At 46.1% G+C, this 26,905-nt stretch overlaps 1 protein-coding gene across 8 annotated transcripts in view; it reads right to left on the bottom strand.

Moving 5' to 3' along the window:
• CARMIL1 (capping protein regulator and myosin 1 linker 1) overlaps nt 1-26,905 on the bottom strand; it is a 298,433-nt gene that overhangs the window by 141,114 nt on the left and 130,414 nt on the right. For all 8 annotated transcript variants that reach the window (XM_059399579.1, XM_059399577.1, XM_059399578.1 and 5 more), the window contains exons 6-11: nt 23,901-23,998; nt 23,490-23,560; nt 23,202-23,275; nt 9,559-9,634; nt 3,883-3,971; nt 2,552-2,646 (exon numbers count right to left, since the gene is read on the bottom strand). In XM_059399579.1, the coding sequence (XP_059255562.1) occupies nt 2,552-2,646; nt 3,883-3,971; nt 9,559-9,634; nt 23,202-23,275; nt 23,490-23,560; nt 23,901-23,998 (503 nt within the window). The remainder of the gene's footprint in view (nt 1-2,551; nt 2,647-3,882; nt 3,972-9,558; nt 9,635-23,201; nt 23,276-23,489; nt 23,561-23,900; nt 23,999-26,905) is intronic.

The following is a 26,905-nucleotide window of genomic DNA, read 5'->3' on the forward strand; positions in this document are numbered from 1 at the left end:
CAGGCTGGGGAGGATGACGGACAAGGAGCAGGGACAAAAAGGGGCGGGCGGGGGAGGGGGAGAAGAAATGTCCGCATCTCATCGGAATGCAACAGAACGAAGCAGGAGCCTGCACAGAAGTTTAAACCACACGACGAGGGTCTGACGGGAGGGTCCCGAGTGGCTGCCCCTTGGAGCATATAAGGTTCCCAGCAGACAAGGAGACGAAGGGCTTCACACGCATCCTTCCCGCCAAGACCCCAAACTCAAACTCTATGTGGTCTTTGGGGTCCGGCTTCTGTCACCTGTGGTAAGGTTTCTGAGGTCCCACCTCGTCGTAGCCAGATCGGCCCTGCATCTGTGTTTGCGGCTCGAATGGGCGCCCCGTCTAGATACCCAGCCCCGCGTCTGCCCTCCCACCAGCCGTGGCCGTGGGGCCCTAACGAAGAACCCTGCAGTGAGTGTCCATTCGCACGTCTGGGTTGGGCGAAGGCTCCACTTCTCTTCAGTGATTTCTGGGAGTGGAACCATGGGGTTGTGTGGAATCCATGTCTAGCTTTATTCTTTTTTAAAAGATTTATTGATTTAACAGAGGCAGGGGGCAGAGGCAGAGGGAGAGTCTAAAGTGGACTCCGCACAGAGCACAGACCCCGATGTGGGGCTCAGCTCCAGAACCTCCAGATCACCATCGGAGCCAAAACCAAGAGTCGGACGCTTCACCGACCGTACCGCAATGTGTGGTTAGCTTTTTAGGAAACTGTCTAACCAGTCTGCAAAGTGGCTGTGCCATTTTACATTCGCACCAGTGAAGCATGTGTCCTCACTGCCCACGTCCTCACCAACACTCACTCTGATCACAGCCATGCCACTGGTTGTGAACTGGTACCTCGCTGTGGGGGCATCTGTGTCTCCCGGCCCTTGCCCTGCCACATTCTGGGTTTACACCCTTAAGGACCTGCCTCTATCACCTGCCTCCCTCCACGGACTCTGTCCCGCCAGGAGATGACTATGTTTGGGTCCCTCCCATCTTCAAAACCAAAGCAGAAACGGCCTCTTATCTATAGAAGGTGATCTCCATGTCGATTTCCATTGGTCATAGTCATCACCTTCTCTCAGCTGACTCATGGAGACAACATCTGTTTTTCCTAAAGAAATTCCCGTACCCCGAAGAAACTCCTACTGCAGGGATATGCAGCCACGCTTTGCAGCTGTAGTCGTTTCCGAGAGGATGATTCTCATGGGCCCTCGTTTTCTAATTCAGTCTCAAACTTCCTTTACATTCACTTACTTTAAAGGCTAGGAAGTTACTCTTTATTTTTGACTTGAATACCAAAATGGGTGGGTGTCCTTTTCAACGAAGAACCGTGCCTCTATCAGGAACACAAAGAATTGTCTGTATCGGTACCTTCAGCTCCCTTTAATAATTAATCCTCATCAAATATATAACATTGCAAGATGAAAGGCTTTTATTCAGCCATGCTGGAAAACATTTGCAACCGATAATGAAAACAAAATAGTCCCTCCAGAGATAAAGCTACTCCTTCTTAAACCACACCCACCAACGTTCCCCTCCTAAGAATTCAAATACTTAAGTTTCACATTCTGAACCTACTGACTCTCCCTTCTGCCCACACACACACTTTTAATGAAACTTTCTTCTGCCTCATCGTAAACTCCAGTCCTTCATTTTCTCCGAATCCTCACATTCAAATCCTGTTAAATATAAAAAGATAACGTGTGGTAGACAGATGAGTAAGAAGGTCCCCAAGGTTCTTGCCCCCAGTACACATGCCCTGTGTAATTTCCTTGAGTGTGTGGGGCAGACTGATGATTATATGGCATACTGCTAATGTGACTGGGTTATATTCTGTTGACTTTGAGTTCGAAAGCAGAGACTGTCCTGGGTGGGCCTGACCTAATCAGGTGCTCTCCTAAAAAGAAAGGTAAGCATCAGAGAGATGTGTTCCTTACTGCCTCAAGCACAAAACAAACTGGCATGCAGTGAGAGGGGGGACCATTTAGTTAGGACCTGAGCATAGACTCTGGATGCTGGGATTGATCCCAGATGACAGCCAGCGAGACCGTGGTGATGTCTGTCCTGCAGACACAAGGACATTGATTCTGCTGACAACTGGCAAGCCTGAACACATCAGGTCACACAAGATCAGAGCCGCAGCTGACAACCTGACTTCAGCCCTGAGAGGCTCTGAGTAGATGGCCCAGTGAACCTGTGCCCAGATGACCCTACAAACCCAAGGAGATTGTCATGTGACACCTGCGGCCACATGGGCGGTAATTTCTAATGCAGCCATGAAGAAACTAATATGGTGGTTTAAAAATAATATGCTGCTTTCTGTTGGTAGCTCTTCAAGAGAGGTTACATAGAGAATGAATTTCAGCCCCCGTATTTTCATCAAAGGGGAGAAAAACCACAAAGCCAACAAAGCATTGGTGGCATTTATGAAATAATTACAATGGAGCTTGACACCATTCATGGGGGGCCCGGGCCACATGACAGCTGCTGGGTGCTGTCACCACCCCAGTGGGAGAGACCACGCGAGCTTGACGGTACCTCGGTCCTCCAGCGGGTTGCCTGCCAGGTTAACTGTGTGGAGTCCTGAGCTGGGATTGTGCGCTAGGGCACTGGCCAGTTTTTGGGCAAAATCCCTGCAAGTAAACAAAACAGCAAGGTTAAGTGCCACGGAACGTAAAACTGCTCAAATCAAAACACAGCTACGGCTCGAGTGAGAGCTAACAAAAGAACAAGTTTCTTTACAATGGTAATCAACTTACTACACATTTATTTTATTTTTTTTTTTACACATTTGTTAACACCGAATTCCAGCCTCCACTAGTTTCTATCCTTATTAGAGAATCCCCAAAGCCACAGCGCAAATGTAGTTCATGTTGATTAGCCAAAACCGCATTCAAAAGCAAAAAGAAAATATACAATTGCCCCTTTAAAGATACATTACAGGATGCTATAAATAGTATTATTTAGTCCCCTCATAACTTAAAAAAAAAAAAAGTCCTGAATCGAGCCTTCTTTTCATGGAAACAGCCATTGGCTGTTCACTCTACACTCAATTTTCATTTCAGGCAATACTCAAAAATGCAAAACTGATCGCCCTACTTAATTAGTTTAAAGGCTACGATTGCTAGCACTATGTTTTAACAAAAACTCAAAATCACTATTTCAGGTATGTTGTACTTAAAAGAACACACTAAGTGCTATGATGACAAAGGTGTCTACCGCCCTCACTTAGGCACAGTAAAGTCTTTGTTCTAGCAGATTCGAACTCCATGTGAGGCTTGGGCCCTGCCTACCCAGCCACTACTGACCACTGAACGAGGGAGGTATGGGTCTGGAAAGAGAGGGAAGCAGATAAAACAGAGCCAAGCAACGCAACAGAACCACGGGAAATGTGTCAGTGCGTCCGTGAATGATACTTCCAAGAGTTAACGCAGAGCATCTGTAACAGGGAAGATTCTTTCCTAAGCACTTTACATACATGGATTTACTTCTCCTCACAGCCCTCACTCTAAAAGGCAGGTGCTACTGTGTTGTCCATCTTCAAGATAAAGAAAGTGAGGCCCAGAGTGAAGCAATTTGCCCAAAGCCATGAGGGCATCTGGCTCAGGGCCTGCTCTCCTCACCAGCACACCCGGCTCCTCTGAAAACCACCAGGGACCGGACCACAGAGGATGTTGTAAGACCCTCGACCTCTGTGCTGATGGGGAGCACAGGGATCCTTTACTTATTTTTTTAATAAGAGAAAACGTGACACTTCATATGTGAGTGGCTCAAGCGTTTTTTCTTTTTTTAAACTATATATTAATTTTAGAGAAAATGACAGAAAATGTTTAAGTTACATGTTTATATATATTCGGGACAGTACTCACGTTCTGAGCCCAGCGTTTTCCAACACCAGTTCCTCCAGCCGACTGGACCTGCTCACCACTCTCAAGATCTGTTCGCAGACATCGGCGGACTGTGAGGGAAGACACTGTGTGAGCACTCTGAGCCCAAGGCAACCTCACTTTCCTGTCACAAACCCACGCAGGTGCGAATAATTAAAGAAGCCACGTAACGTGCAGTCATTCCTTTGTCAACACCTGATGCGGCATCCATGACTACACACCGTCACAATGGAGGACCCGGGATATAAGGACACCAAGAACAGAGAGTCCCTGCCTTTAAGACTACACCAGCCAGGGGCGCCTGGGTGACTCAATGGGTTAAAGCCTCTGCCTTCGGCTCGGGTCATGATCCCAGGGTCTGAGATCGAGCCCCGCATTGGGCTCTCTGCTCTGCAGGGAGCCTGCTTTCTCCTCTCTCTCTGCCTGTTTGCGATCTCTGTCTGTGAAATAAATAAATAAAACCTTTAAAAAAAAGAGTACACCAGCCAGCAGGGCCATCAGACCAGAAAACAGACGATTCTGATGGAATCATTAAAGGCCATGTTAGTAGTGCTGTGGGCACTCAGAGGCATATGCGCCCAATCTTGGGAAAACCAAAAGGAATTCCCAAAGAAAGCACCCTCCAGCCAGAGAATGAAAGACTTAATGTTGGTAATGATGAAGGCTCATCAGGGTCCTGGGATCGAGCCCCCCATCAGGGTCCCTGCTCAGCAGGAAGCCTACTTTTCCCTCTCCCACTCCCCTGCTTGTGTTCCTTCTCTCGCGGTGTCTGTCAAATGAATAAAGACAATCTTTAAAAAAAAAAAAAAAAAGATGCTAGGTTCATGATGACAAGCCCTTTGCTGAGCTCTTATCTTGTGCTTGGCCCTGAGCTAAGCCCTTTGGGTATATGTCAGCATAAAACTGTGAAGCATTATTACTCCCTTTTTATAGATAAGAAAGTTAAGGTTCAGAGATGTCATATACTTTTTTTTTTTTTTAAGATTTTATTTATTTGACAGACAGAGATCACTAGTAGGCAGAGAGGCAGGCAGAGAGAGAGGAGGAAGCAGGCTCCCTGCTGAGCAAAGAGCCCAATGTGGGGCTCGATCCCAGGACCCTGAGATCATGACCTGAGCCGAAGGCAGAGGCTTTAACCCACTAAGCCTCCCAGGTGCCCTGAGATGTCATATACTTTAAAATGGTGGCTGAATTATGATTGATAAACGTTAACTATTACGGTGGTCCTGCTGGCAGTTTCTAAAATAAAGGAGGAAAGGACCCAATAAGAATTCAATAAGTGCTCTCTCATGTTCATAAACATTATGTTTTTTAAAATCAAGTAGTTGTAACATTGTATCTGTCAAAATATTTTAAGTGCTCAAGATATACTGTCATATGAAAATGCAGAATTAAAATGAAATGTTTCAAATAAAGATCACAACAACTGAAATGGCTGTTGTATGTTGCACAACTCTTGAGGATGCTAGGAAAAATGCAGAGTTGTATCCTGGTGGCGGAATTGTAAACGTTCTTTTTTAATTTTACATATTAATATTTTTTAATTTGTTCTATGTTTCTGCCTTATTCCAAACCTGACTTAAGGTGGCTCCTGATTTTAAAATCACTTCTACATTTAAAAGTGATTTTAAGGACGCCTGGGTGGCTCAGTCAGTTAAGCGTCTGCCTTCGGCTCAGGTCATGATCTCCAGGTCCTGGGATCAAGCCCCGCATCGGGCTCCCTGATCACTGGACAGTCTGCTTCTCTCTCTCTCTCTCTCCCTCTGTGTCATGCCCTCTCTCGCTCTCCCTCTCTCTCAAATAAACAAAAGAAAAAATCTTTAAAAATAAAAATAAATAAAATCTCATCGCAATGTAGGGTCTATTTAAATCCTTTATGACACAGCAGGAAGGGAGGGAGGGAGGAAGGAAGAGAGAAAGAGAGAGAAAGGAAGGAAGAAAGGGGAAAGAGAGAGAGAAATTGATAAAGAGAAAAAGCAAGCAAGCAAGAGACAAGAAAGAGAGAAGGAAAGGCAGAAAGGAGGAAAGAAAAAGAGGAAGGAAGGAAGGAGGGAACAAAGGAAGGAGAAAGAAAGGAAAAGAAAAAGTAAAAGCAGAAGGGGGGAAGAAAGGGAAAGAGAAGGGAACGGAAGGGAAGCAGGAGGGAAATTCCGAGGACCACAGCATACTATAATCAAAGCAGTTTCTTTTCTTAAAGTACCAACAAAAAATTACAATTCTTTGATTTATCCGATCACATATGTCCCGCTGGATTAGGCATCATTGGGACCGTCTGAAATGTAACAAAAATTCGCTAGTGAACATCCTTTAGAAAACACACGAGTCCCACAGCACGTAAGACACCTGTGATTCTTATGTGCTGTCCAATTCCATTCAGTCTAGATGTAGCTTTCACAGGGTCCCGGAGTTTCTGATGGGTCCCACAGACTGATGAAGGAAGAGGAAAATTAATTCCAATTGACCCGATGCCTGCCATTTATATTGTGCTGATGGTGCTCATTTTCAAAATGGTGACCCCCTTATCAGTGTGATTCTCTGTCTTACAATACACAACCAGGGAACTGATCCTACTCTGTGTTGGCATGATAAAAAGTCACTGCTTAGACAGTATTTTTGCAGGGATTATCCTATTTTCCAAAAACAATCCATGGTATATCATTATCTTTCCAGGGCTACCTTACAGAGCTTCCAGAAAAGCAATTTCCCAAAGCAGGGCTTTCATTTCCCTATTAGGTATCATTACTGTAATAAAAATTTATTACAGAAAATGTCCAAAAAGTATGTCCAGCTTTTCTTTAAAATGCTGGTAGGGGAAAAGCAGAACAAGTCATTCATGTCTATGTTAATTTTGCTACTTTTTATGAAGTGCCCAAGCACATGCAAAGAATTGTTTTCTACACTGAAGAATATTATAATGATGAAATTTTTTAAGAGGTATACACCCCCCCCCCAAACCTAGACAGCAAATAACATACGACCACTAGAGTAGTGCTCCCCAGCCGCCTGTGCTGCACTACGGTCACTGATTTAGGGGGGGAAATTCTTTTTTTTTTTTTTTTTAAAGATTTTATTTATTTATTTGACAGAGAGAAATCACAAGTAGTCGGAGAGGCAGGCAGAGAGAGAGAGAGAGGAGGAAGCAGGCTCCCTGCTGAGCAGAGAGCCCGATGCGGGACTCGATCCCAGGACCCTGAGATCATGGCAGGGCTTCCCTGAGGTGAAGGCAGCGGCTTAACCCACTGAGCCACCCAGGCGCCCGAGGGGGGGCGGGATTCTTAGTAAGTTCATACAGTGGCTCTCCAAGAGCTTGCCTTTAGTTAAAAAATCAGAAGTATACTCTAAAAACGAGGGAAATCGCTATCAACAACAATCGGACTAGTGCAAAATAAAGGCATACAGAATTTTATAACTAAAAGGAACCAAGGGAACTGGCCCAATGAGGCCATTTGAAAAAGATGCAGAAAGACCCCACACTGGTTGCTAACTTGCCTAAGTTACAAAGTCAAGACTTAAGCAAGATCCCCATCCACTGTGATGTTAATGAGTCAAGAATGTAAGACAGAAACTTACTCTTCATCACAACTTTGGTATCTTAAAAAAAAAAAGATCCTTCTACCCTTCTATTTAAATTAAAGAAAGTGACTATTAATGGATGTCCTAAGATCAGCATAAAGCCCCTACAACCCATTTTTCTTGTGGCAGCTTAGCACAGGAGGATTTTACGGAGCTAGGAGCAATCTTAACAACCCGGAGAATCCCTGTACTCAAGAGGAAGTCATTCCTTTGTGTCCTGCACTCCACTCCACGTTTTCAAAAAGTCCAAAGAAGGCGTACTACTGTCTTTCGCACCCATAAACTGAGTATCAGAAAAGGTTCCGAGGTTGCATCTTGCCGTCACCTTCAAAAGGGCAAGCATCAGCTCTTTTTAACGTTAGGTGAAAAAACACGAAAAACTGCTACTGTTTTTGAAGACTGAAGAGCAATATCCCAAAGACCATTCTTCATTTTAAAATACCAAATATTAAAAATATACAAATCAGTGTTTTGGAGCTTAAATTGCAGTTATTGGAAGAGCGGTAAGGGCAGCTCTCAAATAGTGCCACGACGCTTCCTTTCATCCCCGGACATCGAGGGAAAGCCTCTGAGCGCCTCCATGCCTTGTGTTCTGGACTGAGGCTTCTGCTGTTGGATCTCCCTCCCACCACTGCGTCAGCATGTTCCCTGGGAGTCTACCTGGCCCCCAGCCGTGCCTCAATCCATCCTCACTGAGCACAGACCCTCAGTGTGGGTCTGTGGGGCGGATACAAATTTCCAAAACTCCACCACCACACTTGCTCATTTCTCAGCCTCTCCGCTAGTCTGTGATGCTGTAAGAGTAACAGTGAACAGGAAATGCCTACAAGATGTCAGGTACTCTGTCAGCATTTCTACACACATGATTTATTCATCCCCAATACCCTGCAAATTAGCTCTATTGCTGTGTCCATTCATTCATTCAACAAACTAATCTGACACCCATTTATTAGACCAATTTTTATGGACTAGCTATTATAAGCCAACATATTCTGATAAGCACCGGACAGAGATGAGTGAAACACGAACTCCAATGGACTCTCGGTAATGGGAAACTGAGGCCCTGGGATGTCAGGTAACTTACGAAGGTCCCACAGCCTTGTCACAGGAGCCAGAGTCTGAGACCCAGGTTTCTGTTTCCAAGCCCGCACTCTTTCCTATACCACACTGGCTCTTAGCGAGCCCCAAATGAGCTCAGCCCGTGCCTATACTGATACTACTTTAAACCACTCACACCCCAGGCAAATTCAGAGGCCCAGCAGCCTGTCCACTAGCAAACCTCAGCCCCCCCATTTTCTACAGATCCAGGTCTCCATCAAAATCCTACCTCTCCACTATGAAAATCGTTAACCCTCCAGTTCCCATGACCTCTGAAAGTCAGAGGCTTGAACAAAGAGTCACCAAGCAAACAACCTCTAGATTACATCCTGCCCTAAAATGAAGTAGGATAAAGTTAACTTAGGGATAAGGTTCTGCCCATACAGCTGCTTTGGGCTTGCAAAAAAAAAAATCCCAACAGAGCATCTCACTTCCACTAGTAAAACAGACAGAAAATCTGGCTCCCCCATACCTTATGAAAACTAACGTCTCACTTCTGATTTCCTTTTGCTTACATACAAATGTGCCCTAAAACTCCTCTAGAAAATTAATGTTAACTCTCATCACTCCAGCACACAAACCCTGCCTGATCCCGTTTACCCAAACTCTTAGGAAGGGAAGCTTGGCAGAGACGGAATGCAGGATAGAAACATCAAATCTGCTCCCTGCAGCTGTGCAAACTCAAGTTTAAGAGTTTTTCCCAACAGAATGAGTGCGTACTGAAGGCTCTGGGAACTGGGTCTCTCGGTTCATTATCTAAAATTGCTGGAGGCAGCTGAAAACAGGAGGAAGTGCTTCTCCGTGGCATCTCACATTACCAACTTGGTGAAATGGTATGCAGATCATTTACAGGAAAATACCTCCTCGAGAAAAAAGCGTGTATGCAGCTCGCCAGATGAGTAGAGAAACAAATGTCTTTCTGATAATCATCGGGCTTTGGAAACTCGGCAGAAGTAAGCAACATCTGCAACATCTTCACCTACTTACCAGTTTCAGATCCTTGGAAGACAGCTTCGTGAACCACTGATTGTATTCCAGAGCAGCAACGATGGGTATCAGGTCCCTAGAAGCGGAAATAACAACATCCATCGGAGGCCCTCGTACTGGAGCCCTACTGACACGTCATGTTCAACCCCCGGCACCCAAGTTCACTTGTTAGCTCCTGTTAGTACAAACATGACATCCCCCCGAAACTACTCCACCCACAGATCTCTGGGACAGATCTTCAGTCTGATGTACGCAGAATTCCTAAAAGCTGAATTTAAACTACCTCTAGGGCCCCTGAGGTCTATATCCAAAGGACAAGAGGGGTAAGCAGTGTTTCCTCAGAGAACTCCTTGCTCTAGGAAAGACTGTACTGCTCCTTCTACATGAATGAGTCAGATTTCTTTAACCAGCAGAAATGTCCTATACAGTTCACTCTCGAACAATACGGGTTTGAACTGCATGGCTTTTTTTTTTTTTTTTAATAAAAATGTACAGTACTTTAAATGTATTTTCTCTTCCTTAGGATTTCCTTGATGGCATTTTTTCCTCTAGCTTGCTTTATTACTGAGAATTACAGTACATAATACATATAATATACAAAGTGTTTGTTACGCGTTCATGTTATCGGTAAGGCTTCTGGTCAACACGAGGCTATGAGTACTTACGTTGGGCATTGTCCCACTGTCCCATTGTCCCGCCACTATATTCTCTAGTTGAGGAGTTTATACTCCAAGCAAGGACACCGTCTGGCCTTGCAGATAGTAAGTGACCCTGAATGGACTCCCAGTGCTTAGCAAGCATCCTATAACGCTTTGGTACTTTCTTGCAGTTCCTTGTACTGCGCACACACAGGAGCTAGCCCGGGTGTATTTTCATCTTATGCTTCACACACACCCTTCAGCTACGGACGCCGGCTACTCGCATCAGAGCCCTGTCTGCACTCCATTTTCCGGCCTGATCTCCCTGCGACATGCCCCCCACGCACGCTCCAGCCCAAAAGCAGACCGTTTACTACGCATCACAGATACCAGACGATGGCACAATCAGAGAATCCGAGTTCGCCTATGAGAATCCGAGCACCCCAGGATCCGCACATCACTCTTCCTCTCCTCTCCGTGACCCTGGGTCATCCCCAGCCAGCACCCCTGCTTGCATCTCTGTTTAGCATTGATTTTACTCTGCCTTGGATTATGGTTTGTACTGAACATCTATGTCTCCACCCCCATCCCAGGCTGTAAGCTCTTTGAAAACCCACTCTATTTCAGATTTCTGGCTTCGGTGAGATCACAATCAGTTTCACCCACATGGCATGACACGCAGCAAATACTCAAATTGTTACTGAAATAGAAGAGGAAGGCAGAAGGTCGAAAGAGACGGGAAATCCACATTGTTTCAGAGCTTCTGGGTACCAGGCCCCGTGGCGGGCACGTTACACAGCTTCATCAGACATGCTTTAAAAAGGAGAAAGGAGGGGTGCCTGGGTGGCTCAGTCGGTCAGGCATCCCTTCGATTCAGGTCATGATCCCAGAGTTCTGGGATCAAGTCCCACATTGGGCTCTCTGCTCAGTGGTGAGTCAGCTTCTCCCTCTCCCTCTGCTGCTCCCCCAACTTGTGCTCTCTCTGTCAACTAAATGCATAAAATCTTAAATAGATAGATAGATAGAGAAAGGAGTCCCCCAGACTAGGCGAGAAAAACAATACACACAAAGGAATTACCGGTCTCAGTCATGTTGTTCCATAGGCCACCTGTCCTATCGAATGGCCTCTTTATTAATTTTGCCTAAGTTTTAGATTTTAGATTTAGAACCATGAACCATGTCTACATCCACGATGGTTTCACGCTCTTCCCTCCCTTTACCGCTCCCCCGGCCGCCCGACCAGGTGCAAGAGCGAACTCCTGTCGCTCTCCCTGGGAGCTGGTGACAGTCTGTGGCTTCTCTGGGGGCAGATGCCAGCTTCTCACATGCTCAGTTCAAGAGAGTTCCCCTGTGCTGCTCCTTTCAAGAACTGGGGCAAAGCATTCTCAGCTTCTCTCCTTCCGATGACTTAATGTCAAGTAGCGACTACACTTCAGAACCTCTTCATGATGTGTTCCAGTCTGTCACCTGACTTGGAGTACAGCTGGCTTTTGTCATAATGAAGTCATTTGCAAGAAGTGGAGAGCACAGCATTAACAGACCCAGGCTTTGCACTGACATGGGGCATGGGACAGCAGCGTCTCTCCATACAAATAGCAAAAACCCTGAAAAGCCAGAGCCAGCTCCCCAGCTAAAGTAGAGAATCTAGAAAAAAATGGTCAACAGGGCAAGGAATGGCTTTAGTCGAAGAGTTTTTAGATGGGATGCCAAGAGCATGATCCATAAAAGGGGAAAATGGATAAATCGGACTTCACCAAAACCAAAATCTTTGCTCTGCCCAAGATCTGTTAAGAGAAGGGAAAGACAAGCCCCAGGCTGGGCGTAAATGCTGACCAATCACACTTCCGACAAAGGACTTGGTATCAGAATGCATAAAGAACTCTTGGAGGTCAGTAATAAAAAACAACCCAATTTTTAAAAAGAGGCAAAAGATCTAAACAAGATCGCTCATCAGAGAAGATGTATCAATGGGAAAGAAGTATACAAGAAGATGTTTGAGGGACCTGGGGGGGCTCAGTCGGTTCAGCGTCTGCCTTTGGCTCAGGTCATGGTCCTGGGGTCCTGGGATTGAGCCCTGCGCCGGGCTCTCTGCTCAGCAGGGAGCCTGCTTCTCCCTCACCCCCTGTGCTCTCTCTCTCTCTCAAATCAATAAATCTTTAAAAAAAAAATAGATCTTAAAAAAAAAGATGTTTGAAATTATTAGCCATTAAAGAAATGCAGTTTATAGCCAAAAGGAGATACCACTACAAACTTACTGAATTGCTAAACTTTAAAAACAAAACAAAAAACCAAAAAACCAAGGGCTGGTAAGGATGCTGAGCAACTGACACCCTCATACACTGCTGAGGGAAATGCCGACAGCACGAGCGGGGTAGAACACAGTCCGAAGGCGCCTTCACTTAACACACACTTACCCTAAGACCTGGTGGTCTCGACCCTATGTACTCAACCAAGAGAAACGGAAACTTGTCCTTACACAAAACGTACACATCATGGTCTCTACTGGCTGTAGTGCATATCGTCAGCCCCTGGCGACCACATGGATGTCTTCCTCCGATGCAGTGGGACTCCCAGGGTGAGGATAGAAAAGATAATAAAATGGCTTCTGCTCAGCTCCGTCCCTTGACATGCTCAGCCACAGCATCCAGCTGCCTCGTCCTGAGAAGGTCTAGCCACGTGGGAAGGCCACCAGGAAGGGAGTCAGCAGACAGCTAGCATCAGCCACCAGGTATGTAGCTGAGGAAGCCTTTTGATGGCTCTGGACCCGGCCGAGAGCCCCAAGGCAAAAACCTCCTGTCAGAGCCCCACTGAGCCTGGAACTGTGACAGGTGAGTGAAAGTGACGGCTTGTGCTGTAGGCCCTTTAGGCTGGAGTGGTTTGCATCCAGCAGGAGATAAGCAGAACACTGGAGGGTCCAGAAACCAGGCTGGAAAGCTGCACTAGGAATGGGACTGTAAACAGGGTGCCCATAAAAAGCTTTGAAGCAGAGAAATGTTTCAGGAGTTGAACAATTTCAGCCAAGTAGGTAGACGGTATCAGAGCAAGGACAGCTTCCATCCTCCGGAGTGAGGCTGGACCAGGAGCCAAGGCAAAAAGAAGTAATTCTTCCTAAACCCATTAAAGAGTTACCACCACCCCAATGGAAACATGCATGCTTTTATGACAAAGCCCTACAGAACACAAGGACTGTTGGAATAATTACTACAGCCAGGAGTGCGGGGTGACCGCAAAGAATAACGGACCCAGGCCTGTCTTCGTAGGAGAGGCCAGAGCCCATCTCTTGAGCTAACTGGTGGAGAGCGTGGCTGGCTTGACCACTATGTGCATTCTGGTACACGACTGCATGCCCTTCTCTCCACTGACAGCTCAAGAATGGCCTTATAAGCATTGCTCAGAACAGTCACGAAACTGACCCAAACATCCAATCGGCCACAGAAAGGATAAACTGTGGCGCATTCCCACGTTGGAATACAAAACAGAAACCAAAGTAAACGAGCTACAGTGGCACGCAACAGCTGGTAAAACATCGGTTCTCAGGTCTGAAACCTCTCACGCCGGCTGGGCTGTGCCAAGAACGGGGAGCTTTGTGTCTAAGAAGTGAGCATCCAGAAAGCACTCCGGCAAACACTCAGAGAAAAGCCAAGGTCTGATCCCAGGGACATCCGGGATTCCTCGAATCTGTTCCTCTTGGACCGTCCAAGCCCCCAGGACAGCCACGACACAGAGGCCAAGGTTCCAGCAGTCTCGGTCTAAACATAACAATCACCAACCATGATCAAAACCAGTGCATCTCACCCCAACAGAAAAAAACTCAAGACTGCATGTCAATAATTTGATTCCTGAGAGTTCCTTTTCCTGATGGCTTTCTTAGAACACAGTAGTAAGTGAGCAAAGAAGCAAACCAAAGATAAAAACCCATCTGGCATTCACGTGGGCCTCCCACGGCTGTGCCAACACCAGCTCCAGGCAAAGCGCTCCCTGCATTTCCCTGGTGGGGTCTGGGCTGATCAGAACCAGCCCTTTCTCGGGTTTTCACCAAGCACGGCTGGCATTATATTACATAATACAGAAAGGGTTCCAAACACCAACACTTGTCATCTTGACGGATTTTTGCAGGGTAACAGCTTTCTTTCTTTCTTTCTTTCTTTCTTTCTTTCTTTATTTTTATTTTTTTTTAAAGATTTTATTTATTTATTTGACAGACAGTGATCACAGGTAGGCAGAGAGGCAGGCAGAGAGAGAGGAACGGAAGCAGGCTCCCCGCTGAGCAGAGATCCCCATGCAGGGCTTGATCCCAGGATCCTGGAATCATGACTTGAGCCAAAGGCAGAGGCTTTAACCCACTGAGCCACCCGGGCGCCCCGGGTAACAGCTTTCTACCATCAGTCTGTGGCCCTGTGTATCCCACTGTGTCTTGCTTTGATCTCCTAAGAGACTCTTAACTATCACTCGACTTTTGATCTTAAGAGTCAAGTCATTCTTGAAGAGCTACAGTTCAGGGAACCTTCTCCTGAGTCCTGGCAACACAGTATTTTTCTTGCCGTTTCCATAGGCTACTTCTACCATTTCCTTAAAATGGCAGCAAAACTGCTCTGAGACTCCAAACCCTGAGAAGATCCAGTGTTAATACCCTTCAGAGCCCCAGGGCAAAATCTTTTCTGATACTGAGTCAAAGGAGAGGACTCCTTTAATATTCCCTAACCTTATTCCTGATATAAATGTATTATACATAGAGTTGTTCTTCTGGTTGTGGTTGTTAATTTAGCCACAGGTTGGGGTTTGTCATACAAGCTGAGATCCTTATCTCTCATTTCAGTTGGCAATGGTGAGTGATCTCAACCTTCCCTTAAAACTCAAAAGAACCAAGTTTTCCACTTGTACCTTTCCAGAAGAAAATGTTGTCACAAAGCTGACAAGATAAAAGCAGCATCACAAAACAGATCATGAACTAGCCCCTGGAAATGCAAAACTTTCTGTCATGTAGGGATTTTGCCTCTCTAACTCTTTTCCTTTTAATTAATAAAATTGGCCACTTTATAACACTATTCATTTTAAAAGCAGGCAAGTCTTTTAGGATATAAAAGTAGCAAGGGGGGAGGGGCGCCAGGGTGGCTCAGTTGGTTAAGCATCTGACTGCTGATTTTGGCTCGGGCTGTGATCTCAGGGTCCTGGGATCCAGCCCTGTGTCCGGCTCTGTGCTCAGCCGGGGGGTGGGGTGGGGGTCGGGAGGGAGGCGTCTGCTTGAGATTCTCTCTCTCTGCCCCTCCCCCTACTCATACTCTCTCTCTCTTAAATAAGTTTTTTTTAAAAAATAGCAAGCATTGGGGCGCCTGGGTGGCTCAGTGGGTTAAAGCCTCTGCCTTCGGCTCAGGTCATGATCCCAGGGTCGTGGGATTGAGCCCCGCATCAGGCTCTCTGCTTGGCGGGGAGCCTGCTTCCTCCTCTCTCTCTGCCTGCTGCTCTGTGACCTCTGTCTGTCAAATAAATAAATAAAATCTTAATAAATAAATAAATAGCAAGCATTTATTTAAACATTTTTATGTACCAGCACACAATGTTTTAGATTTATTAATCCAGAGTCTTCACAATAACTCTAAGAGGGAGGGACCATGACTCACATTATTTCACAGATGTAAACCCGCAGGACATAGAAAAGTTCGAGAACTCCCTGATCCTGCAGTGCTACTCTGGACAGAGCCAGGTCTCAGACCCACTGCCTGGGTTTCCAGCTCACCAACCACCGTCCTAACCATGCTGCTACCACCTCACGGAGCCTCCTGCCTCCCGCGTCCCCGAGAATCTTCAATCTCCTCTCCAGGGAATCCATGGCGGTACAGACATAGGATTTTAAGATCAAAGTCTCCAAACCTTTTCCATCACATTCAACCACTCACTTTGTTCGTATTTGGAAAGTCAATATGAAGATTATCCCAGAGTGATTTCTCAAATATTGACAGTGCTCTTGTTCGGGACATCAGACATAAACTGCTAATACTTGGGGGCTAATTTTCAAAAGTTAATTTGCAAAAACAAAGAGGTTGGCAAGTGACTGAGGGTCTAAGTCACTTGGCCAATTCCTTGCTAGTGTAGATTCTGGATAACCTGTTGAATTAGCAGTTGTCAAGCCTCATCCTTCTGATCTTCAGGACTTCTTGAGAATTTAATGTTTCCAGTTATTATTTTGGGGCCAAATTTCCCTCCATACTCACCTGTACCTGCCTGCCTCCTCCTCTCTGAAACTCCAAAAACAATGGGATGTTTAAAAGAGACAGTGTGAGGGGCGCCTGGGTGGCTCAGTGGGATAAGCCTCTGCCTTCTGCTCAGGTCATGATCCCAGTGCGGGATCGAGTCCCGCATCGGGCTCTCTGCTCAGCAGGGAGCCTGCTTCCCCCTCTCTCTCTGCCTGCCTCTCTGTCTACTTGTGATCTCTGTCAAATAAATAAATAAAATCTTTAAAAAAAAAAAAAAAAAAGAGAGACAGTGTGAAATAGTCCACAAGGGCGGTAAAGAATAAAAACGATTGACAGATGTGAAGGATGTCTGGCAAGCCCCCCAATCCACAATGTAGGAAAAGGGCACTCAGCCCGTGAACGGCATAGTAATTTTCTGTCGTATATCCACACTCCACTGGAGTAAAGATTTCCCCCTAATAAATCTCACAAAATTTCAGAGGCTCAAAAGAGGGTTGTTTCTTGCTAGAATGAGGTCTTGCTACTCTGCACGCCTCCTGCGTGTACACGGAATGTGTGCTCTCAGGGGAAGGACGGTAAGACCCCGAACCGCAGGGTATCTTTCCGACATATTCACTTGAGAGTCTTTCCAGGGATAACTTAGATTTTTCTCCTTCATATCCAGTTTTAAAATGGAAGTTGGAGGGTTTTAAGAAGTTTCAAATGTCATAGAGTAGCTACTCCTTCCTGCTATTCTAATTAATATAGAGGTGTGTCCCGTCTACTATTAAATGGTTGGCTGGACCACTCAGTAGCCAACCGTGTAAGATACGTGACAATCTGAATACTTCACGGATGAGGACGTGACCAGAATCCTAAACGGATGATCACTCGAGTTTTAGATCATTCACTCTTAATTGAAAAATATTTTGAGCACAAACCTCCCCCAAATCTGTGTTTATCTATAAATTATGTATACGTGCCACTGTCCCAATACATGACATTTGGTATAAAACACACACAAACAAAATGGATATAAAATAAATAAAACAAGTTCTATTAAAGGTTCCGGTGGGGGGGCAGGGAGAGTCAGTCAATTAAGCCTCTGCCTTCAGCTCAGGTCATGTGATCCCAGGGTCCTGGGATCAAGAGTCCCACGTCAGGCTCCCAGCTCAGCAGCGAACCTGCTTCTCTCTCTCCACCTGCCCCTCCCCGTGCTTGTGCTCTTTCTCTTGTTCCTTCTCTCAAATAAATAAAATCTTGGAAAAAGAAAAAAAGAGAAAGAAAAAGAAAAAGAAGTTCTACTATTTTTTTTTTCATGTTCTCCAACATATCATCAACTTGTACATCAGAGTCCATCCAACCCTGACTGAAAACCGCTGTGGACATAACAGTTCAGACATTTCGGGACAGAAAACAGAAGCCCGTGCTATTCACACCTGAATTCACACTCCGAACTGCATTTATTCCCCTTCAAAATGAGAGTGGAAATAAAGAGACAGAGCCCAGATGAGGAAAGAATTACACCAGTGCCCTGGGGACAACCTTGACAAACATTAACCCACACTCAACACTCTTCTCCTGAAAGTGTCAGGCTCGAGAATGTCACTTTGATGAGGAAGAAATATGAAAACATGAGTCTGAAGGGAATGAGCTGCTGGCTGGACTCTCAGAAGCCAAGTGTAAATTCAATGATGCGCATCTTTGCATCTTCAGAGGACTGATGAGATTAGTTCCTCTTGAAAATCTCCTGGGCACAAGAAGAATCAATGTAGTTAAAGCTATATATTCTCTTCAACTCGGGACCACCTCCTCTATACCCCGTCAGTCCCCACCACTCTGAACTACAGTCTAGTTACACTTTGAACATGTCAGCTCACGGGTCTTTGGGCGATCCCACGAGAAATGCACAACAAAGTCTTTTTCAAACTAGGCCTCTTTATGACCCACCAATGATAGCAAAACCAGAATACATTTTGAGAATATACTTCAATAAAATTTTAGAAGCTGGAAGTAACAAGTGAGTAGGCATTCTCACAAGTATTACCTAAGTGCTGTTCTTCTCCAGGGAGGACTTGGATGGACCTAACAAGCCCACGGTTGTCCTGACCCCTGAATGCTTCTCCAGCAACAACAGGGCATCTGGTCCTACACTCAGTTGCAATACAGCGTTTTAGTTAGTCATCGAGCACAGCATTCAAGTTGCTTATAAATTTCCCTTGAAGCTCCTAGGCAGGGCCCTAAAGACTTTATGATGGGGGCTGATGATACAGGAACAGGGATCAAGCCCCCCCCTCAGGCTCCCTGCTCAGCGGGGAGTCTGCTTCTCCTTCTCCCTCTGCCCTACCCCGTCACTCATGTTTGCTCTCTGTCAAATAAATAAACGAAATCTTTAAAACAAAATCTTAAAATAAAATCTTTAAAAAAATAAAACAAAACCTGAAAAAATAAATATCCCCTTGAGCTCCCAGGTTAATGATCTGCTCCCCCAGAGCAGCTCAATATCCCTTGAAAATCCTGAGCCACTGGTTTGACCCAAGAGCCTCACAGCAGGAATGGGACAGACACAGCCCAGCCTTCACGGAACTTCCCTTCCAGGATCACTAATGGTTTCGGGGACTCTTAACAAGAGATGTTTCTAACTGTGATGAGTAAATACAAGAGAGAATGGCATGAAAAGATAAAGCTTGGAATAACGGCCAGTTGGAAATTATGTTCACTTAGAAATACACGGGGCCAGCTGCCACTGGGGGAAAACCCATCAACGTGTAGGAGAAGCATGGCCCCTGTTTGCTCACAGGCTCCAAGTCAACATGTGGCCTGCCTAATCTCTCCTCTAGCACCTCCAATTTGCCTAATTCCTCTATTCTCTTCTCCCTGATTCACAGGCAAATGAGAAAGTCACAAACGTTCTTGTAAAACCTCTCAAATTCAAAAAATGACCCATATCACACGCAGACTGTACCACTGTGAATCCTTCCCAACTGCTGCCAGGCAAGTGCAGATATCTCCTTCTTGGGTAAGCAAGCTCAGGCTTCTAAACAGAAATGTTCATCCAATATACTTTGTTGCAACTTGATGGGCAAAATATTATTAACAGGGGCCACCTAACAGGAAGGACAGTCATCTCTTTATATAAAAGCCAGTATCTATTTTAATAGTAAGAATCGTGGGGACAAATTACACTCTCAAGAAAGAGGGGAGAAAGACAGTTCTGAAAAAAGCCAAAGTATTCAGACATGAGTAGGAAAGAGGACATCTAGAGCAGTGACGCCTGTTATTTAGCCCACTGCAAATAAATAAATAAACAAATAAATTTTAAAAAAAGAAAAATTCTGAGAATGCCCTAATTTTTCATAATATATATTTATATTTATTAATATAATTATAAAACAAAGATAAGAAATTTTAAAATGAGTCAACAATGAACATAAATAGTAGTTCACTATTTTTCTATTTCTTTTGTAGCTCATCTTGCATTTCTCTTTGGGTATATACAACCCCCATGAGAGGCCGCTGATGTGGACCAGGCGTCAGCCAACCACAGCCCACGGCGTGTATTTTTGTAAATAAAGTTTTATTGGAACACAATCACACTCAGTCACGTACTGCCTGGAGCTGCTTCCGGTCTACTGCAGCAGCTGTGCATTTGCAACAGTGACCATCGGCCCCATAAAGCCTACAATATTTACTACCTGGTCCTTCACAGAAAAAGTGTCCCACCTTCTCATCTGAAGTCTCAGTAATGAGAAACAGCCATCCAACCCTTAATCAGGTAAAAAAAGTGGATGATTTATGAACGCAGTGTTTACTGGGAAACTGAAAATCCTCCAGGTAAGAAATGAGGAAAGATCTGCAGGAAGACTCTATATTTTGACAAGGCTTCTCACTTGCGGGTAGGATTGTGCACAGTTCTGCATATGTCAAGTAACATGTATTTATCAGTAGCGTCCCTAGATACAGTTTCCCCCGGGTGACAGATGAGTCACCAGATTAAGTACAGCGGGTAAGCTGGAAAATTCAGCCCTGCCGCTATGCAGAACCTATGAATGGTGTGAAAGTCATTAAGGGGGGGAACAAAGAAAGCTGGAGAAACACCTCAAGCTGCCCCACACAGCGTGCTTACTCCAACTGTGGTCCACGGACCCCATGGAAACCCTGAGATGCCTTCAGGGGCTTCACAAGTTCAGAAGTATTTTCATAGTAACACGAAAAGAAATTGTCCCTCACACCGTGGAGACGTCTGCATGGCAGGTAGAGAAGGGACAGGAGGAAGCGGCTCGTGCCTCAGCAGTGCCAAGCCAGGATGTGGTTACTATATTCTCCGTCACCGCACACCCGGCTGCTTTAACCACGTGCCAGTTTCATTTAAGAAAGCCCTTTCTGGGGGAGTAAAAGGTACTCATTTTATTAAATCTCAGCCCTAGACGACACCCCTGTAGGACAAAACAGAAGTATGCCCCAAATGCTTCCTCTACGCACCAAAGGGGATCACTGTGTCAGGTGAGGTGTTCCCGGGATAGAGTCAGAAGCAGCACTAGGTCCCTTTTTTCATGAACACACACACACACACACACACACACACACACAAAATGACATAACACAGTTATGGAGACTTGGGATTTGGCAGGTATTTTCTCTAAGGCGTGAAAAGTTAGCGGTCGTGTCAAGGAAATCACCTGACAGCACTTAGTCAATTTTATAGAATGGTGAAATTGTATCTTTAAAGAAAAAAATCTGAATTGGGGGAAACCTTTATCTGCCACGGTGAGCCTGACAGCCGTGCCCCACTTGCAGACTTTGTGGATAAGCTCGGCGGTGCTGACAGAGGTTTTCTTTCCTCCCTATTGTATAACAAGAGAACACCCGGATGCCAGGCATAACTCCGCGAACCAGTATTTTCTAAATGACCAATGCAGGATGCTACGCAGTCATCTAAGGGTAAGACCCATCAAAGTACAAGAAGGACCAGATGCGTTTTAATGTCACGAAATCAAAAATGTTCACTGAACGGCTTCCGATTCCATCCTACCTCTGACCGTCAGAAAACCACCTCTTCCTGCGTTGTGGCAAATGACAGAAGACTAGCCCCAGCTAAGTGAAAAGGGGATTCACAACACTCCCTTTGGTAACTACGTGTCTGCTTAAGTCTGCATTTTCTTCGTGTGTTTCACTCTGTGCCACGAGCCACAGCAGAGCGCAGCGGTCTTCTAGGAGGTCAGGAGTTAAAGCCAGCGGCAGAGAGGTAAACGGATGCATTCTCGCGGCTGACTCATTTTTTGTCTTGGACAATAGTTATTTTTTGTAAAACTGGTACTGATGGCAACATGTAATAGGCTTATGAGCATTTTTCAAGGAATTAATCAATGTTTTTAATTTTAGTTTTAACTTCTAGGATGATCAGGACCAAAAGATAGACCCACATGAACAGAAATTCAACTGTTTTCAAGAACAGTAAAGGGATCCCGGGGCCAAAACCACTGAGCTCTGATACGGCAAGCCTACTCAGTCATCTTATTCTACGTTCCACTTTCTGTTTTTATTGTAGAAAAGCTGGCAGAGCAAATATTTTCCCTTCTTCCTTCTCAGTTCACTTTTCACGTGCTACCCAGGAAACAGGCAAGCCTGAACGGGAGCAGGACGTTCCCTCGTCTGCAGGAAAGGGAGAGCAGCTCTGAGCAGGAAAGCAGCTGCCTGCTCCACGGGAAGGGAGCAGAGCCGAGCCTGAGCAGCAGGGGCGGTGGGCACCTGGCGTTGGCCTCAACTACAGACCAAGCGGACCTTGCCTCTCCGCCCTCCGTACACCCACCGCGCAGACACGAGCCCCATCTAGCTGACACACGTGCTCTCTGCTCAGTTCAGCTGGCTTCAGCTTTTGGGGGTTCGCCCTGTTGGTGCTGGATTTCCCTGCCAGAGGTGGAGAAATACCCTGAAATGGCATTTTTCGGGGTAAGATGCTGGTGGGTAAGAAGGAGCAACAATGAGGTCTGCAACCCCGACTGTCCGCCCGGCACAAAAGGGACAGCCGGAATCCCAGGATTCTCTCTCTCTCTCTCTCTCAAATCCAAACAGGGATGGAAGATTTCCCAGGCAGAGGCTCACTGGGGTAGGACTGACACCAGCCACTTAAAATTAGGAACAGGATATCCAGGGTGTAGGAGATGGGGAAACCCAGGATAAAGCACCAGCAAAGGCACTGGGTCACAGCTCAGCCCTGTCAGGGAGAAAGCACTGGGACGGACTGAATGAAGCTGCTTCTCTGGGGCCTGGCCTCTCGAACCCCAGCCCTAAGTATACGCAAGTCAAGATCTTCAAACCTACAGGTCCCTCAAATAACGTGTAACACGATTCACAGTTGTACTGTCGTTTTCACAAAGCAGATACTGGCAAAATGGATTTCCACCAATCTATGCACATATGTACCCAAGCAATCCCCAATTCCTAAAGAAATTATAAACAAAAAGTCATCTCTTATGATTGCCGCATAAAACTTCCTCTTAGAAAAATGTTCTCAGGACAATCAGGCAAAATAATACTGTATCATATATACAGGGCAGATGATGAAACGGACTTCCGTGGTCTGGTACAAGAACTCAAGAATTATGTTTCCACAGTTTCTAACTACAAACTCTGGATTTGAGGTATGCACATGCACATCAGCCCCAAATGCACACAGTTGAAACTATCTCTTGAAAGGCAGGATTCAGAGATGCTTAGAGTCTCCTGACTTCCCTTGTAGCAGGATTTTCTGGAGATCACGTATGTCCATAAGCACCAACAGAGAAATACAGCTTTGGAGGCACAATTACAGTTGTAAAAGACAAAAGTAGCTTACCTGTGGTCAAGATGACTGAAGTCTTGCAAATTCAATTCCCTGGTGTCTTGCGTCAGATAAATTGTATCCACATCCTATTTGAAATAGAATTCAATCATGTAAACAGTCCACAAAGAGGATGGGGAAGAGGGACACAACGAGAATTAGACAATGACACAGACAGATTTTCAAGGAACCTGAGGAAGATTTTAAGCAAAAAAATGAATTGGGGTGGGGGCAGGGGAGAAGTAAGCTGGTAAATACTGGCTTATTCTCCAGGCATGTGTGTGTGTGTGTATAGACACTTACCCATTGTACTTCTTCTCTGTATGAAAATCCGAGCCAGTCGCAAACACAGGCATACATCTGAGAAAATCCACCTGAAACCCACAACAGAAATGTGATGGGTCTTTGGCTAAATGATTTCTCTGAAGTTAAGATATAAAAGTTTAAATATGGCCGCTGTTGACAATGCCGATTGTTCTTTCTGTTTGGGAAACAGCAAAGACTCTCCCCTCCCCGTTGTATAGTAAGTACACAGCAGCACTCAATACCCCTTAAATATAGGACTTTCATCCACCAATCCAAAGTCTGTGTGGTGCTAATTACACCTTCAAACCAACTGCGCCTTTCCAGGAGGATACTAGGAATAGACGTAACTTCCTGGCAGGCGGACATCCACGCAGCCAGTTATAATTTGGTTTTAAAATGCGTGCTCACCACAGGGGCCCTGCTCGGCCACGGTCTGGCTGTCCCACAGAGCCTGGAGACTGGCCAGTCGCTCAGATGGCTCCATGGAGACTTTTTTCATGATTCGCCTGTAAGACCAACGGTAACAATGAATTTCAAACATCAAGGTTGTTTTTTTTTTTTTTTTTGCACTGCACCCAGAAATCTATTTGGTGACATGCCCTTCTTAAAAACAAAGATGGACGCCACTTCCATTTTGGTGACGATAATTCCATTTTCTGAGCACTAAGAAGCAGGAGATCTGCAGGAACTTAACAATAAACTTGTGTCTTGAAATCCCTTTTGTAAGCTCAGGGTATTAGCCAGTGAGGTGCAGAGTCTATGTTATTTAGTTGTTTTGTAAGATTGGATTGTACCGGAATAGCTAGAAAATGATGTTCCGTTGAATGAGATATTAGATCAGGTATATGCTGAATATAAATCACTAACTTTTAAAAAAATTCAAATACAAATCTCCTCTGTCCGCAACATGGCCTATGAATGGCCATCGAGAAAGAGTATGTTCCTTTCACCATCTCCTCCCCTCAGGGAGCCACACCCAGCCCCCCCCCAACCCCCGTGCTCAGCTTCCCAGCTAACAAAGTCCTGGGGCACACGCGCAGGACAGGGTAATGGTCAAAGGCACAGTCAACCACCCCCAGAGTTTCATTATTCATAGAACTAGCAAAATGGGAGGACCTACCCTAACAGCAAAAGAAAGAAATTAATAGCTGTGAAGTTATCAAAACCATCCCTGGTGCCTGGTGAAGTCTTGACAAATGTTAGCCGACGCTCTCCTACATGTTTCCCAGGAATCAAGTAACGAGGAACTTATGAATCCCTTAACTCACCCCCAAATTTTTATTACATGTCTACAGTGCAGCAAGACCAGCTACCAGGTACTTGGCATACAACTGTGAACAAAACAGACACCGTCCCCGCGTTCCCAGTGAGCCGTCTCTCACAAGAACCAGACAAACAAAGAGGCAGTATAAAAGGAGAAGTTGTAATACGGGAGAAGCACATGGCAGCAGAAAGGGCACAAAATCTCTCTGGTGGGGAGACAGCAGCGGAGGGGCCGGGGGTTTGGAAATGCTCTCCAGCACCTGCTTCATCTATGCTAAAACCTGGAGAGGAATGAAGACTCCATCTGGGGGCCAGTGGACGGGGACCAGGAGCCGGGGAGAGGGGTGCAGATAAAGGGCCAGCAAGTTCAAGGAGATGAGAAGGCTCGTATTCACCACCAGAAACCGCACGTAGCTCAAAGCAGCCAGCAGATGCCGTGTGACAGGGAGGAGGTGACCGAGTTGTCCGGGGAACTACACCGAAACCAGGTCACAGAGAAACTCTGATGTCTGATCTCAGAGGTCAGGCTTTGTTCTCAGGGCAACGAGGGGCCACGGAAAGGGTCCACAGGGTGTCCGAGATGGTCAGACAGGCACTGGAGACTGGTATCTGTAGGGCGGGGTGGGGGGCAGGTTTCAGAAATAGGGAAACAACTTGGGACATTAAAGAGGAGCCCCCAGGACTGGTCAGAACCCAGGGACAGCGAAGGTCAGGAGCTGCCGGTGGCGCCAAGCGACCCCCCCCCCCCCCGGGACCCTGTCTGCAGCCCAGACATGCGGAAAGAGGGGGCAGCTGGCGCGCGGTGGGGCTACAGGCTTTCCAGGCAGGCGAGCCAGAAGAACAGCAGGACCGACGGACGCGAGGGTCTTGCCAGGGCCCAAGTGGAGCCCCAGACACGGCAGGCGGGGAGCTCGGGAATGGGAGGGGACAAGCCAAGGGATGTATGGCCGGGACAACCTGGTCCTTCCAAGGAGAGAAAAGAGGAGGGGCTGTGCTCCGGGCGGGATGAGGAACTGTACCGAGGGAATAGCAAGTGCTGTTCCAGGCAATGACGAGGGCTGAGGGCTCGCATGTGGCACTCCAGAGCGAAGTGGGGAGGAGGGGAGGAGGGCATGGGGTGTGCGGAAGGGTGTCGGCGGGTCAGAGGTGCCCGGGATCATGGGAGGACCTGGGTGCAAAGCAGTGATGTCAAGATGCCCAATTACACTGAATACACTTTCACCTTCCTGCAAGGATTTAAAAGCACTTCTGCTACACTGGATGTTGTCAGTCATCACTACGCATCTCAACCACCTTGTAGAGGACTAGCAGGTAGTGTTTCTAGGGAACTCCACTTTCTCACGGGATGGATTCCAGATAAAAACAGGCTAGATCCTGACCAGGGGCCTCGTTCTGCTCGGAGACGAAACCTCAAGTACATAACAAAGCATGTAAATACCAACTTTCTACTAGCACTGAAAATATGTCTACTTCTTTGCAATTTTTAGGATTGAACCCTAACTGCCTATAACCAACGGATATCAAATGTCATGAACGCCTTCAGATTCCTGCAGAAACGCACGGGGTCTGCAAGTGTGGCATGATTTTTCTCGGTTTCACCTGAAAACACCCATGATTAAGTCCTATTATCCTAAAAGTCCTGAATCTGGGAGGAATGAGGGTTTAAGAAGACAGTCACGCTGAAAAGCGCTATTACAGAATCTGGCCTTTTGAAATGGCTCATCTTGGCTCAACACTATCATTCTGGAATTTTCACGGCATTATCTCCAGCTATAAGACAGCAAAACCAGGTATTATGCAAAGAGAGAGCAGCGCCATCGGAAGCCACCCCAAACTTTGACACAGGTGATCTAAGTGAACGCTGGACACACCAAAGGAGACTCTGGTTGGACTTCCTCTGAGGTCACATGCGTGTTCTGAAATTCCTGCTTCGTTTCAGCAGGACGCCGTGGCATAACGCTGTTTCAATGACACAGAGGTTGAAGTTAAGTTCGCCAAAAGCAGGGAGAAAATAAGGCAAAGCTCTTTGGCAGGAAACCGGTAGGATCAAGAATAGGAAGGTGGCAGTCTAGGATTACAGGGAGACACGGATGACTCCTCACGGCTGATTCAGAAACTAAAGCCTCAATTTTGCTCCAAAAACAACACCG

Source organism: Mustela nigripes, chromosome 5, assembly GCF_022355385.1.
Source record: "Mustela nigripes isolate SB6536 chromosome 5, MUSNIG.SB6536, whole genome shotgun sequence".
In the NCBI taxonomy this organism is placed as follows: domain Eukaryota; kingdom Metazoa; phylum Chordata; class Mammalia; order Carnivora; family Mustelidae; genus Mustela; species Mustela nigripes.